We start from the raw sequence: 12,398 nt of genomic DNA, 5'->3' as shown, positions 1-12,398 counted from the left end.
AAGTTCACTATTAGTACTGTAATTATGTCTTTCTTTATATAAGGACACCATAAATAGGTAAAGAAATAAATGACTCTCCTTTGCTTGCCTTTCCATTTGATGTGTGGCAGCTGCCTTGGTTGGTATACATCCACTTGATGCAGCACAAGTGGTCTGTGATGGATTTAGTTCTGGAGCTGGAACCAGTAGAAATGGGGATGTTAGCTGACAGGTGACACCATGCAAACGCAGTAGTGCTGTTTTCAGGATGCATGCTGGTAGCTGTCTGCCATTGCAGTATGCTGTTGGCCTACAGCTCTGCAGTTTTAGCTTTATTCTTGCCATGGTTTTTGACTGCAGATATTCCAAAAATGAAGCATCCAAAGCGATGACAAGCAGGTTATACTGTAATGTTTTGTTTTGAAATGTTTCTGCTAAACTTAAGATACCTTTTAACTCAGCCTACACCTTAGGCTCCAAAAGAAGGTGAACCGACGTTCATGTTGATACAGACAAGTATAAAAACATAGAAGAATTTCAGAAAAACAGGTCTGTTTAGCAGAAGTACTGCATGATTGCAAGGTACAGAGTACCTGATCTTCGCATACAGTTGCTTCAGTACTTGCTGAAGTAAAAATGGTACCTGGCCCATTAATCCATGGATAAAGAAGCTGAAGGGTAAAAAGTTTACTTTGTTAATGCAGTTGAGCTATTACAGTACCGATGAAGTGTTTTATTACCGTTCATATTTTCTTTGTTTGGGACAACAGGTCTCACAGTTTAGGGGGACGACAGGAATGTTGGTTCAGCTTTTATGTGCTGCTGTCACAACATCTGAGGTGGCTGTACAGGAGTCTCGCCTTGCTTAGATCTGAGTGACTGTTAAGTATAAAATCAGACAATTCCACTGATCACAGTAGCAGATTGGGCTGCGTTTCAGGTCCTTGCTAGGCCTGAAATCATTCTTCCTTAGCCTGAAAGCTCACTGCTTACTTCTGCTGTGAATCAGCGCACTGTTCCCAGGCATTCTTAGCGTATTACGGGAAATCTTATCAGTTCCAAGTAGGTTTTGGTATTTGCAACTTTCTGTGTTTTGGTTTTTTTTTTGGACTTGGTGCTCAGTGTTGACTAGAGGGCTCAGATGGCCATCTTAAGTAGAAGACACAAATGAATGAGAACTAAATATAATAAGAGAAGTTTTTTGTTTTCCGTTGTTGACAGTCTGCACAGAGGCACACATCATCTGAAAGCTAGCTGTTATCGTCCCCTGTTTTGTGGAAGACATCTCTGTTATTCCCTGCAGAAATTCTTGATCGCTGCATTTTGTACCTTTTTGGAATTATTATTTACAGAGTGACGGCCTATCCCTTACTTTTGCACGTGGTGATTTCCATAGGAGTCATAGATAGGATGCTGGAAGAAATCAGGAACATTTTCACTGTCTCCGAGTGCTATCAGATTGGTGGCTCTCTGGAGCCCTTGTAGTCTTTTTTGCTCCCTGCCTAACATAAACCACATCAGTAACTGAACCTGTGTTGTCTTCAAACAAACTCCTGCTAAAAACATAACAGTTGTATTTATTATTTGTTAGTATGGTGATTATTGCTTAATTTGAGCTCATTTTGAGTCTCCTTTAGACTTACTGTGTAGGTAAGGTTCCACGTATCCTCAGTCAGTGCAGTCTAGTCATGATGTACTCAGTGGTCTTTGCTAGTAAAACTGCTCTATTTAAGATGAAGCCAATTGCTTTATAAAACTAAATGGCCAGTATTTGGTCTTTTATTCCAGTTATAGTCTTCTGAATAGATGCATAAAATCACAAGTACAGGTATTTGCAAGATAATATTCTACCTTTAATTTCAGGAGTTTCATACACTTTCCTCATTCAAGTAGTCCATTTATAAAAACGTCTATTAAGTCAGAATTTGTGTAAAGTTAAAATATTTGCATAGTAGCAGGTGAATGAAGCATAGACATATTAGTCATTTGTTAACAGTGTCAGATATATTTTGAGTTCCCTTTGTATAAATTGATATCAAGATTAAAAATAAAAAAATAAATTAGATTTCTTATTATAAAAATTTGCTGCTTTTAAATCGGTATGTGAATAAATATGAGCTTTTAAAATGCGTATATAAGCTAATAGTATTCAAAATTGAATGAATACAAGTCAGAAATAGTACAGCACGGATGGGAGCTAGGATGCTGCTTCATTTGGACAGCCAGCTGTTCTGGCTGCTTCATTTGGACATTTCAGTTCTCTTCATTGTCCTCAAATCCTCTGGGAGAGCTACCTGGTCTTATCTCCTTTCTGGCAGGAATCCCATGAAGGCAGAGCTGCCCCTAGCTCTCTGCTCCTCTCTTTCTCCCCATGAGTGAACAGCAGCAGCAGGTGAGACTGCAAAACTATGGTGCTAGGACAGCATTTGTCATTATAAGTCAAATTTTTACTATGTTATCACTAGCTAAGCTTTTTTTTTTTATGCTGCTCTTTAATTTTTGGTCTTAAGTTCCATTGATCAGGATGACAGACAAAACCTGTTTGCATGTTTAGTCCAGCTGCAGTCTTCCAAATCTGATAGTATTGTCTTTATTTCCTCTCAGGCAGCATAGTTGTGAGCTGGAGTACCTCCTCTTTTTTATTATGTTCTTGCAGGCATTTTCCATTGAATCTGAGAGTTTAATTTCCATTAATGGTTTGTGTGTGTGCTCATATGGAAGTTCCGTGTCCTGTGTTTATTTCGGTTAATTTACGTTATATAGGTATTATTCATTATCTGTTATTTTCCTGCAGTGATAACACACAAAACTTATTGGCCAAGAATATAACATTGCCAACATTTTTGATATCTTGTCTCCTGCTGAAGAAAACGTTAATGGGGAGAGAGTTGGATAGATTCCAGCTCTGACAATACTTGTGCTACCCACCCTGTAGATGAAAGCTTTTTTTCCAGTAAGGGCACTTTGCCAGGGCCAGCTCACAACTGGAGGCGAGAAAGTAAAAGGCAAGGAGGGAAGTGGAAGGAATGTTTCCATGCAATGAACAAGAGAGACTGAGTGAACTGCCTTTTAAGGCATGTTGTTTTATCTATAATTGTTATATTGCATTTAAATTCCATAGTTATAGGCACCTTAGAAAATCCTAAAATAGACATAGTACAGAATTTTAAGTCTGTTTTGTAGACAAATAATAGTATTTGCATAACCACAAGTTTTGGCCCCTCTTCCTAGGAGTCTGAGGGTAGCCTCTCAGGACTTGATTCTGGTATCATAATGTAGCTTCTCAAGGTCCACGGAATACTGAAAGTGAAGATAGAAAAAATGAGTGGGCATCTAAGAGGGGTCCTGGCAGGCAGTGAGGGTTGTCTTTGAGTCTTGTTATTTTTTCACTCAAAAAGAAAGTAACGTGATCAAATTGAGTTTGTGTTTAGAGAAACTGAGAACAAGTGCTAGTTCTGAAGCTGCAGAAGGCAACAGAAGGGGGTGGTGTAATTGAACAAGGTGTTTTCAGGCCTTTCTGTTTTTACTGGTGGAGAAGTAAGAATTAAATTTACCTCAGAGCAATACTGCAAGCATCAGTCAGATTTTGGCCAATTGGTATCTTTGGATCATATACACATCTTCCTCAGCAATTGGTGGAAGGTTAGGCTGTGAGATCATACAGATACGTTCCAAGAAAGCAACAGGATATTAGCCTGAGTACTTGGAAAGGGGAACAAGGAAGAGGAGCATATGGCCAAAAATAATACTGTAACTGTTACTTGTGCTGATATATAGACATAATGTAGAAATGGGTGAGCTAGCTCTTCTAGCAGTGGGAAAGAAGCCTGGTGTCGCAATTGTGCTGAAACATGATATTATGACAGAAAATGAAGAAATGGAAGATTAACCTTAGCAGAAAAGGCAAACGCAGTGGCAGAGATCATGAGATGCTTGAAAACAGTGTCTTCCTGCTTCTGTTTCTTGTGAAGGGCTATGCAGCATGATCTGAGATTAATATTTCTGTCATATGCAAAGGATTATAATCAACTTGCTCATTAGAGGGGCTATTGATTACACAACAGTGGGAATTAGGGAAGTCTCTGAAGAATGTAAACAGGTCCTTGCTACTCTTCCCCTCCACCCTTAGTGATTTGCTTTTCTCCTTTTCTTTCTTAGCAAAGTTCATAATCCGTTTTGGTGAAAGACAAAACAGGTTACTTTAAAGCAACTTCACTTTATTGAGAGACTGGCTGTATTTTATGCAGGAGCTTTCTGTTGAGTTTTGTTTAAGCTACCCTTGAAGGGCCATGGGAGGCTCCTGTGATTCCATTACCTCATCTCAGCTGAAGGAAGGTAATACAAACTTACACAGCTTTTCAGCAGCAGAAGTCCCTGCCCTAACAACCAGATATATACCACACGTTTCTTAAAATACTTGCCTTTTAATCTTGTCACTTTTTGCATATGATGCAAGAATAAGATATGAAATATACTGCTGTCTAGAAAATCTTACAGATAAAGTAGTTTTATGCATGCTAGATATGTATAAATATAGATTTTTTTTAATATGTAGTCCAGTCTTGCAAAAAGACTTATTTTTCCTTCATTTTTTAAGCAAATCAAGGAAACAGTTTCAAAAATAAAGTACTTTATAAGTAGCACACGTACCCTGAGGTAGAGGATCACACCAGAGCTAGTGTCTTATAATGAAGATGGAGCTTATCAGAAATGAAAAAGTAGAAGGTACTTCACACATACAAAATACAGACTTATCAAACGTACCTGAATTCGGTCTTTGAAGAAGACAATTTGCTATAAGGTTTGAAAAGAACCATCAAATGCTAAAAATAGGTGGGGAAGATGTAATGGCAGCAGGACCAGGGCAATGGGAAGGTGTTAGAAAGGAAGAATAAGGAATATTCATGTCTCCAAATATCTAGATATGCAGAAAAGAACACCAACAGGAGAGATCCCCAACAAGAGATCCTTCCTCAGTGGCAGTCAGCCCTTAAATGAGATCTAAGAAGAGTGAGCCTGGCTCCCCCCCTTCTGATTGCACAGTGAATTGCCTTCACCTGTGCTCCCAGGGCTGACTGGGTCTTTTCTCCAGGTGCTCAATTGGCAGTCCAGGCTGTGACTCAGCAGTTCCCATACAGGAGACAAGTATGGGCAAATGGCCAGGTTGTAGTTGTTGCTGGCTATAGTGGTTGCTTAAGCAGATATCCCATGTAAAAATGTTAGTTTGCATCAAACGAAGTAAGTGAGAAAAAGAAAGCCTGTAACAGATAAAGAAGAAACTGATAACCAGGTCCTCGAAAGTAGGTCAGAGTGAGTAGCCAGTAGCAAACATTCACGCTCATTCAGTCAACATCCTCATTTTGCTTGGGGATTACTGTTCTTAGAAAAATGTCTCCCCTCATTCCTAGTGTGAAAATAAATAATAAATAAATAAACAAAAAAGCAGTAAAAGCTCTTGAGTCCCACAAAAGAAGGATGAATGTCTTCCTATTCATTTTCCAACCTTCCCTTCCTGTGCTTCATAAGTAGAAGGGAGAATCTGTTCCCAAGCTTAAGGAAGGGGACAAGCGAAGATCTACCTGATGTGTGCTATAAAATTGCAGGAGTAGCTTGTTGTTTCCATCATTCCTGCTACCTGTTTTTCTGTGTTGGGTGGGATTGCATCACTTTAAGTGGCTGGTAAGTTGGTCAGGATGTTGCTTTTAGGGATGAAAAGTTGATTTAATGAACTGCTTATGATAGCAGAATTATTAGTTTGTCGACAAAAAATGTATCAGAAAATATACGGCGATACAAATGATGTGATATGATAGGGACGTGTGGCTTCTGTAGAAGAGAATCTTGTGTTCTTCCACTAAGATGTTCTGAGCATGTCAAGAAAATCATGGACTTGAGAATCAGCTGAAATGTATTTGGCCTTTACAAAAGCCTTTGGCAAAGCTTCTCATTGAGAAGCTGACAAATAAATTAAGCAATAGGATGTATTGTGGCAAATTAGGAATTTACCAAGAGATGGTAAAACAAAGGGTAGGAAGAAACTAGCAATGTTAAGCGTGACAAAAGGCTAACAGATGGGTGTTCCGTTACTAAGGGTGGAATTGTGTGTATTTTAACAAACATAATGTGCACAAAATGGTGGCTGTGGGTAAGAGAATTGTAAATGATACAACCTTATGTACATGAATCAAGATTAGAAAAGGCAAAACTTGAAAGGGAATAAAAAGAAGTAGCTGGCAGACAAATGCAAGGGCAAATGAAGTTATTGTTGACAAATGCAAGGTAATGTGCCTTGGAAACAGTAGTCTTAAACTAATCATGCACCTGACTGTCTTTAATGTAGCAAACTGCAGCTACTCAGAGAAAATATCTGGGTATCGTTGCAGACAGTTCAATGAAAACTTTTTCTTGGCATATGCTGCAGCGATTAAAAAGTGTGTTAGATATTCAAATATGCATGGAATAGAACAGAAATAACGCTGAAAATATTACAATGCTATTGTAAAATATAGTGTGCTGTCACTTTTGATACTCGCTTCTGCTGCATATTGTGTATCAAAAAGATATATTAGTAATAGAAGGGATTTTAAAAGATGGAAATTAAAGTGATTACTGGGATGGCAAGAACTTTCTTTTCCCTTTGAAGAAAGAAACTGAAAAGAATGGGACTAGCAGCTCTAAAAAGAGGGTGTGATCAAAATAGTGCATGTGATAGAGAAGAGACTCGGTTTTATTACTCTTAAAATGTGAGGCAACAAGAGAAATAAAAGAAAGAAACATTTTTCTTTGACCAGCTTGTACCCAAATTCCCAAATGGTGTCTAAAGTTTGTAGGAACTGTGTAAGCCTGTTGAAGCACAGACAATAGAACTGTAGAAACACAAAATATTGTTTGAGACTAGGAAGACTTCCAGGTTAAAATAAAGATATGCTTTGCACAGTCAAGGAGAATCTCCACAGTTAAATGAAGCAAACTCAGAAGGCAGAAGTCTATCAATGGTTTTGACACTGGGACTCGGAGAAAACTTTTCAGCTGCCCTCATCTCCTTTTGCCTGTGGTTCATGCTGTCTTGCTGTGGGACAGGATTTGGCTCAGGATGCAGTGGTTGTCTGTGTCAGGGGTTAACCATCTCCCATTGCAGTAGCCCTACCACTATCACCAGTAGCCTGGCTGAGTCTAAAGAGAACATCTGGTGGCTCGGGTATCACTAGCACAATATAAGAGCCGTTTACTGGAGGGAGAAGACAGCCTGTTGGACTGTGTGACCTGGATCTCTCTCGTGATCGTCTTTCTGTGTAGCTCTACAGGGTTTTTTGCTTGTTGCATCAAGTAGTTGGTGCCTTGACTCTTCTCAGGGCACAGGAGAGCCCGCCTCTGGACCCACTCCCAACAGCTCCAAAATCTTTGCTTTTGAATTCTGACATTCCTTGGCTACAAGCTATAAAATACTTCATTACAGGAGAAATTTATTGGTGACTCTGCTGTTGTCTTTAGACAGGAGAGAAATCCCAATTCAGATGGATCAGTCTCCCCATTCTTATTGATTCCCTAAAGATATTGTGGGGTGTCATGCCATGAGCCTGGGAAGCGAAGGTGGCTCCCACACAGACTTCTTCACCAACTGCAGCAGCCACAGCCTGGTGAAGGCATCTTATTGATGGTTCTGATGCAGGGCCTCCAGAACAAGTGGTTAAATATGTAGGCAGGGAAATGTTGATTGGTGGGCATCCTGGTGACAAACTCTGGCATGCAAGATCTCAGTGGGTGTAAGGGAGAAAGTTGCCATGGTGAGAGTGCTTGCTACCATTATCCTGGTGCTCTTCATGAAGGAAGTTGCTCGAATAGTGCTGTGCTTATAGACCATCCAGTTTCCAGTAGTATGGACAGTCAGTCTGGGTGGCATTTCCATTGCAACCTATTAATGTTTAGAAATTATTGTGCTGCTGTTCTTCTGCAAGATTATTGCTTTAAAAGCTAATGCTAACCTAAGACAGTTGTATTTTTTTTTTGTTGTCAGGTGCGATTTTAAGATTCCAGAATTACTTTGTCTGTAAATGTCATGCTTATACAGTACCGAGAGTGTCATTCTGTAAAGTGGCAGACCAAAAGAAATGGTCTCCAGCTGTTTGTTTAACACCTCATCTCCAGAGCCCTTGAGGAGCCACTGAATGCAAATTGCACTAGTGAATTATGTTTTCACTGAATGCCAAGAAGAGTAAAAGAAGGAGGTCTCCCAGCTTCACATTTTTGGAGATCTGCATTCAAGTCCACTGTGTGTAGAGCTGGGAATGATAGATGTCATCTTGTGACTGAATTCCTATTTCTATATAAAGAACGAATCTGGCTAAATCTTTAACTGTGGGAAACTTCTTCCAGTCAAAATGTTGATGAAGTTGTATTTGGAAGATGCTGCAGCTACCCCCACAGCCTGCACCAGGACTCTCCGGATGTTGGTCTCAGTGCTGTGGGAAACCAAAAAGCACTGAAAGCCTTATAACTGGAGCTGGGCCTTCCAGGCTCCCTCATGGAAAGCTGAGTTTTGGTTGGAGCTGGAGCTCTCAGGGCTTTCAGACTCCCAGACGTCAGCAGCAAGCTTTGATTCTCTGGGATGTCTGCCTCTGAGTGAAGGCCAGAGAGTTCAGAATAGAGTGCCACCCAGCAGGGTAGGGGATGAGGTGTGATTTGCTAAGGGTTCGTAGAACCCCTCTGTATTTCAGGTGAAGTATTTTGCGTTCAGCAGATCATGTGTTGTACAATTGTTTATGCATAGTTCATATTAATGAGTGTATCTTTTTAAATACTAAGGATGCTCCAAAAGTAATGCCTGCTGTTTATTTCATGGAAACTACAACAGCTAGAGTACAATAAGACTACTTGATACAGCAAATTCTCAGCTACAAAAGACTATTTTTAACATAGTCACCGCCGTTAGCTACGCATTTTCACCAGCAGCAGACAGGAGCCTGCATGCCATGCTCGTATAAATCTGCACCAGCAGAGGTGACCCACTGTGCCGCTCACGACTTCGTTGTGCTCACATCCGCTGTTTGGTGTCTGTAAACATTCAGCAAGCATTACTGAATGTCAACGGGTGCCATTTTTTTCTGCATGGAGGAGTTCAGTGACACACCTTGGCATCATATGCACTTCTGTGACAGATGCCATTTTGTCAGACTGCCCCTCTGCTGCCCTCTGTCGCACAGCAGCAAAATGTACTGTCAGGAAGATTCAGCGTCTACTGCCACACCACCACTATCTGCCTCTGATGTTATGGGGCAGTGTAATTAGTAGGTGGCATTACTTTTGGAGCAGGCCTCATAGATCATACATAAACCATTGCAGATGAATGGGTGGAGCACTCTTTATGAGGTATCAAGATCAGACCTGAGGATTCTGGGCATTCTGTAATCATGCTGGAGGACACAGAATCTTTGAAGTAGAGCCTGAGTCAAAATACGAGGACAGTGGGATTAACTGGTTTAACGGATTGATAAAGTTAGGTGACAAACAGCATCCCTCCTGTTTGTATTTCCTCCTAACAGAGCGGTTTGTTTTCAGTTAGAATTAATTTCAATTGTTTCAGCAATGCCTTGGTATTTCCAGGCATTGGGTTCTTTTTTAACCTAATGGTACATAAGTTGATGGTGGATGTTGCTATGCAGAGTGATGCTGGGTCGCTCTGAACAGTTTTTATTTCTAAGTTAGCCAGAATGATCACACTTAGCAGAACACGTAATAAGTAGGTTCTTCTGGAGTTTCTTTGTTTAGATTTGATTTTAATCAAGGAAGTTTCTAGTTATATTTTGGAAGTTTTTTGCATAGTGACAGGTCATCGGGATCTGTCTCACCCGAAGCAGACTTACATCATTTCCATGATACAAAAGCAGATGTTTCCTACATGTGGAAGAATCCTACTGTTCTTAGTGCCTGACCTCTTTCCGAGTGCTCAGAGTGAAGAGTTCACTCATTAGCTAAATTCTCTTGTTTTAAAACAGTGAGGAGTATGGAGCTGAGATTTCTATAATGCTAGTAATCTACTCTGCTTAACACATGCTTTTATCTTTCACCTCTTGAACCAGGTTCATCAGCACCAAGACAGGGGTGAGACCTTTCAATGCCAGCTATGCCCTTTTACCTCCTCCCGCCACTTCAGCCTGAAACTCCATATGCGTTGCCATCAGCATTTCCTCAGGACAGAATCCAAAGTGAAGGAGGAAATACCAGAAACTGAGGTGAAGGGGTCACCACAGCTAAATAGTGACTCCTGCCCGGGACCACAGAGGGAAGGAGTTGGACCTGACCTTTTGGGATCAGCATCTGTACCTAAAACATCTGATGTGGCTGGGCAGGCTAGTGGAGGTATTCCACCTTTACTAGTGAAAGAAGAGCCCAAAGATGACAATGACATCTCAGCTGCACCTTTTGCTCTTAGCACTGTTGACAGAGCCCCCAACAACACAAAGCTGAAAGACTCTGACTTTGTGGCCAGTACGGCATCAGCACTATTCAGCCAAGACATCTCTGTCAAGATGGCATCAGATTTTCTTATGAAGCTGTCAGGTAATTGAGCAGCAGCAGCAGCTGCTCCTTCTGTGGGCTAAGAAACCCTTTGCCTTGGGTTTGCTAAGTCTTTGAATTTCAGGGAGCAAAGCCTTGCAACTTCTTAACTTGTAATTTCTTGTCTCTTATAAAAAGAGAGGTGCATGATGGAGGGAAGAGGGGAAGAAGTGGGAGAAGAGAAAAAGGGATTGTGTTGTTTATTGAAACCTGGAAATGGGAACAAGTTGTTGTTTTCCAGGCTTTTGTGTTCACTATCAATTAATTCAGCAAATCTCCTTGGGTGTGTTTTTCAGGTATGCTCACTACCTGCAATTCTGGTTTTAAAATCACCGAGGGTCGCAGGTGCCCAGCATGTTAGAAATTTCAGCTCTTAACTTCTTCTCTGTCTTTACCCATCTGTTAAATAGGAACAGTAAATGAATGGTGACCTTTCGCTCAGAGTAGCATAGGGTATTTAACTAGTCACTGCTTGCCAAGTATGACTGTTACTGCATTTCTTGCTTATTAACACAAAAAAATAGTAGTCGTGCAGATTCATGAGCAGTTTTAATTTATTTTTTATTATTGTTCTAATTGAAATCCATATCAAATGCAAAACGTGGGGTTTTTTTTGTTTGTTTTTTTTTCCCCACTGTCAGATTATTGCTGTGAGAATGATATTCATATGTGAGAGTCTGAAGAGGAAAATGCGTTTAGGGAAAGTGTGTCATAACTCCTGTGCTTTCGTATTGATTTGACTGAACTCACAATTGTGGGCATGCTGTTGGAGTTGTTCTGCATGCTAAATGTGTTTTTGTGTTATTTTTTTTTTTAATTGTCCTTTAATTTTTAAAGAGAAAGAATAAGGAAGAATGTCACTGAGGAAACTTCTGTTTCACAGGGAGATGTCAGTCCATGTTGCAAGTTCTAGACTTTGGAGATAGAAGATACCCTTTTCAGTAGAGAATAAGTGGTCACCTTTTTCATTTAAATTTAATGTAAGTTGTGTTCTAGTAAAAGAATTTGTCAGATGAACTAGGATATTAGCTCTGTCCTCATTCCCTGTCAAGGTGAAACGGCAGCATTTTGTTACGATAGAAAGAAAGGGTTACTGTCCTCATCTGTCCAGATCTCTGGGATAATAATGCTGTGGAGAATAGGATAGAGAGGAGAAACAGCAGAAATGAAGCTTTGAGGCTTCGTGGAGCCAGCCACAAAAAGGAAAAAGAAAAGACTGAGGACAGACAGGAAGTAAAATGGGTTAGCACAAACAGTTTCTCGTGTGGGTTGGAAGAAGCCACATTTTAAAAAAAAAAAATGTGTTGGTATATTATTATGACAAACAAAAAATGAGCAGGGATGAGTCTGTGATTTTTTTTTTAGTTGAGTTTCAGATTTGGACACTATGAAATCCATTTCTGGTGTTTGACAGTTGTCCTGTATGTTGTCCTGATGCCTGTTAAATTTGTATTGTTTTTACACCGACTGAGTCCACATCACCTGTGCTGAACTGTGGATAGCAGTGCCCATGAAGGCTGCACGTAGCAGGGGTGAGAGCAGAAAGCAGGAGAGGAGGGGAAAGCTTGAATGTTGAAAAAACATATAACATTTTGATGTGCTGGTTTTCATGTAGCAGTTGATGGGAAATTGTTTACAGTTTGGCAGACATTCATGTTTTCAGTGTCTGATCTATTGGCATCAGAAAAAGGATATAAATGTACATTATTCATGCAAAAGACCCATGCCGCTATTTTATGGTGACTTAGTAAAGGTCTTGAAACCTGACTTGTATGCACTGTTACCTAGCAACATGTTATAAAGTCACTGGGGGAGTGAGATGTATCTGTAATTTTGTATGTGTGCATATTTGGTTGAAAATGTGC

General features: G+C 40.2%; 1 protein-coding gene across 4 annotated transcripts in view; it reads left to right on the top strand.

Moving 5' to 3' along the window:
• Positions 1 to 12,398, top strand: part of ZNF827 (zinc finger protein 827) — a 94,221-nt gene that overhangs the window by 30,580 nt on the left and 51,243 nt on the right. For all 4 annotated transcript variants that reach the window (XR_010622202.1, XR_010622203.1, XM_065736368.1 and 1 more), the window contains exon 4: positions 10,056 to 10,536. Coding sequence is in view for 2 of the 4 variants with exons in the window: in XM_065736368.1 (XP_065592440.1) it covers positions 10,056 to 10,536 (481 nt within the window). In the remaining 2 variants the exon portion in view is untranslated. The remainder of the gene's footprint in view (positions 1 to 10,055; positions 10,537 to 12,398) is intronic.

Source organism: Cyrtonyx montezumae, unplaced genomic scaffold, assembly GCF_038088225.1.
Source record: "Cyrtonyx montezumae isolate F1298 unplaced genomic scaffold, pur_monq_1.0 scaffold_2, whole genome shotgun sequence".
In the NCBI taxonomy this organism is placed as follows: domain Eukaryota; kingdom Metazoa; phylum Chordata; class Aves; order Galliformes; family Odontophoridae; genus Cyrtonyx; species Cyrtonyx montezumae.
The sequence above is the reverse complement of the archived record's forward strand: the minus strand, read 5'-3'. Positions and strand labels throughout refer to the sequence as shown.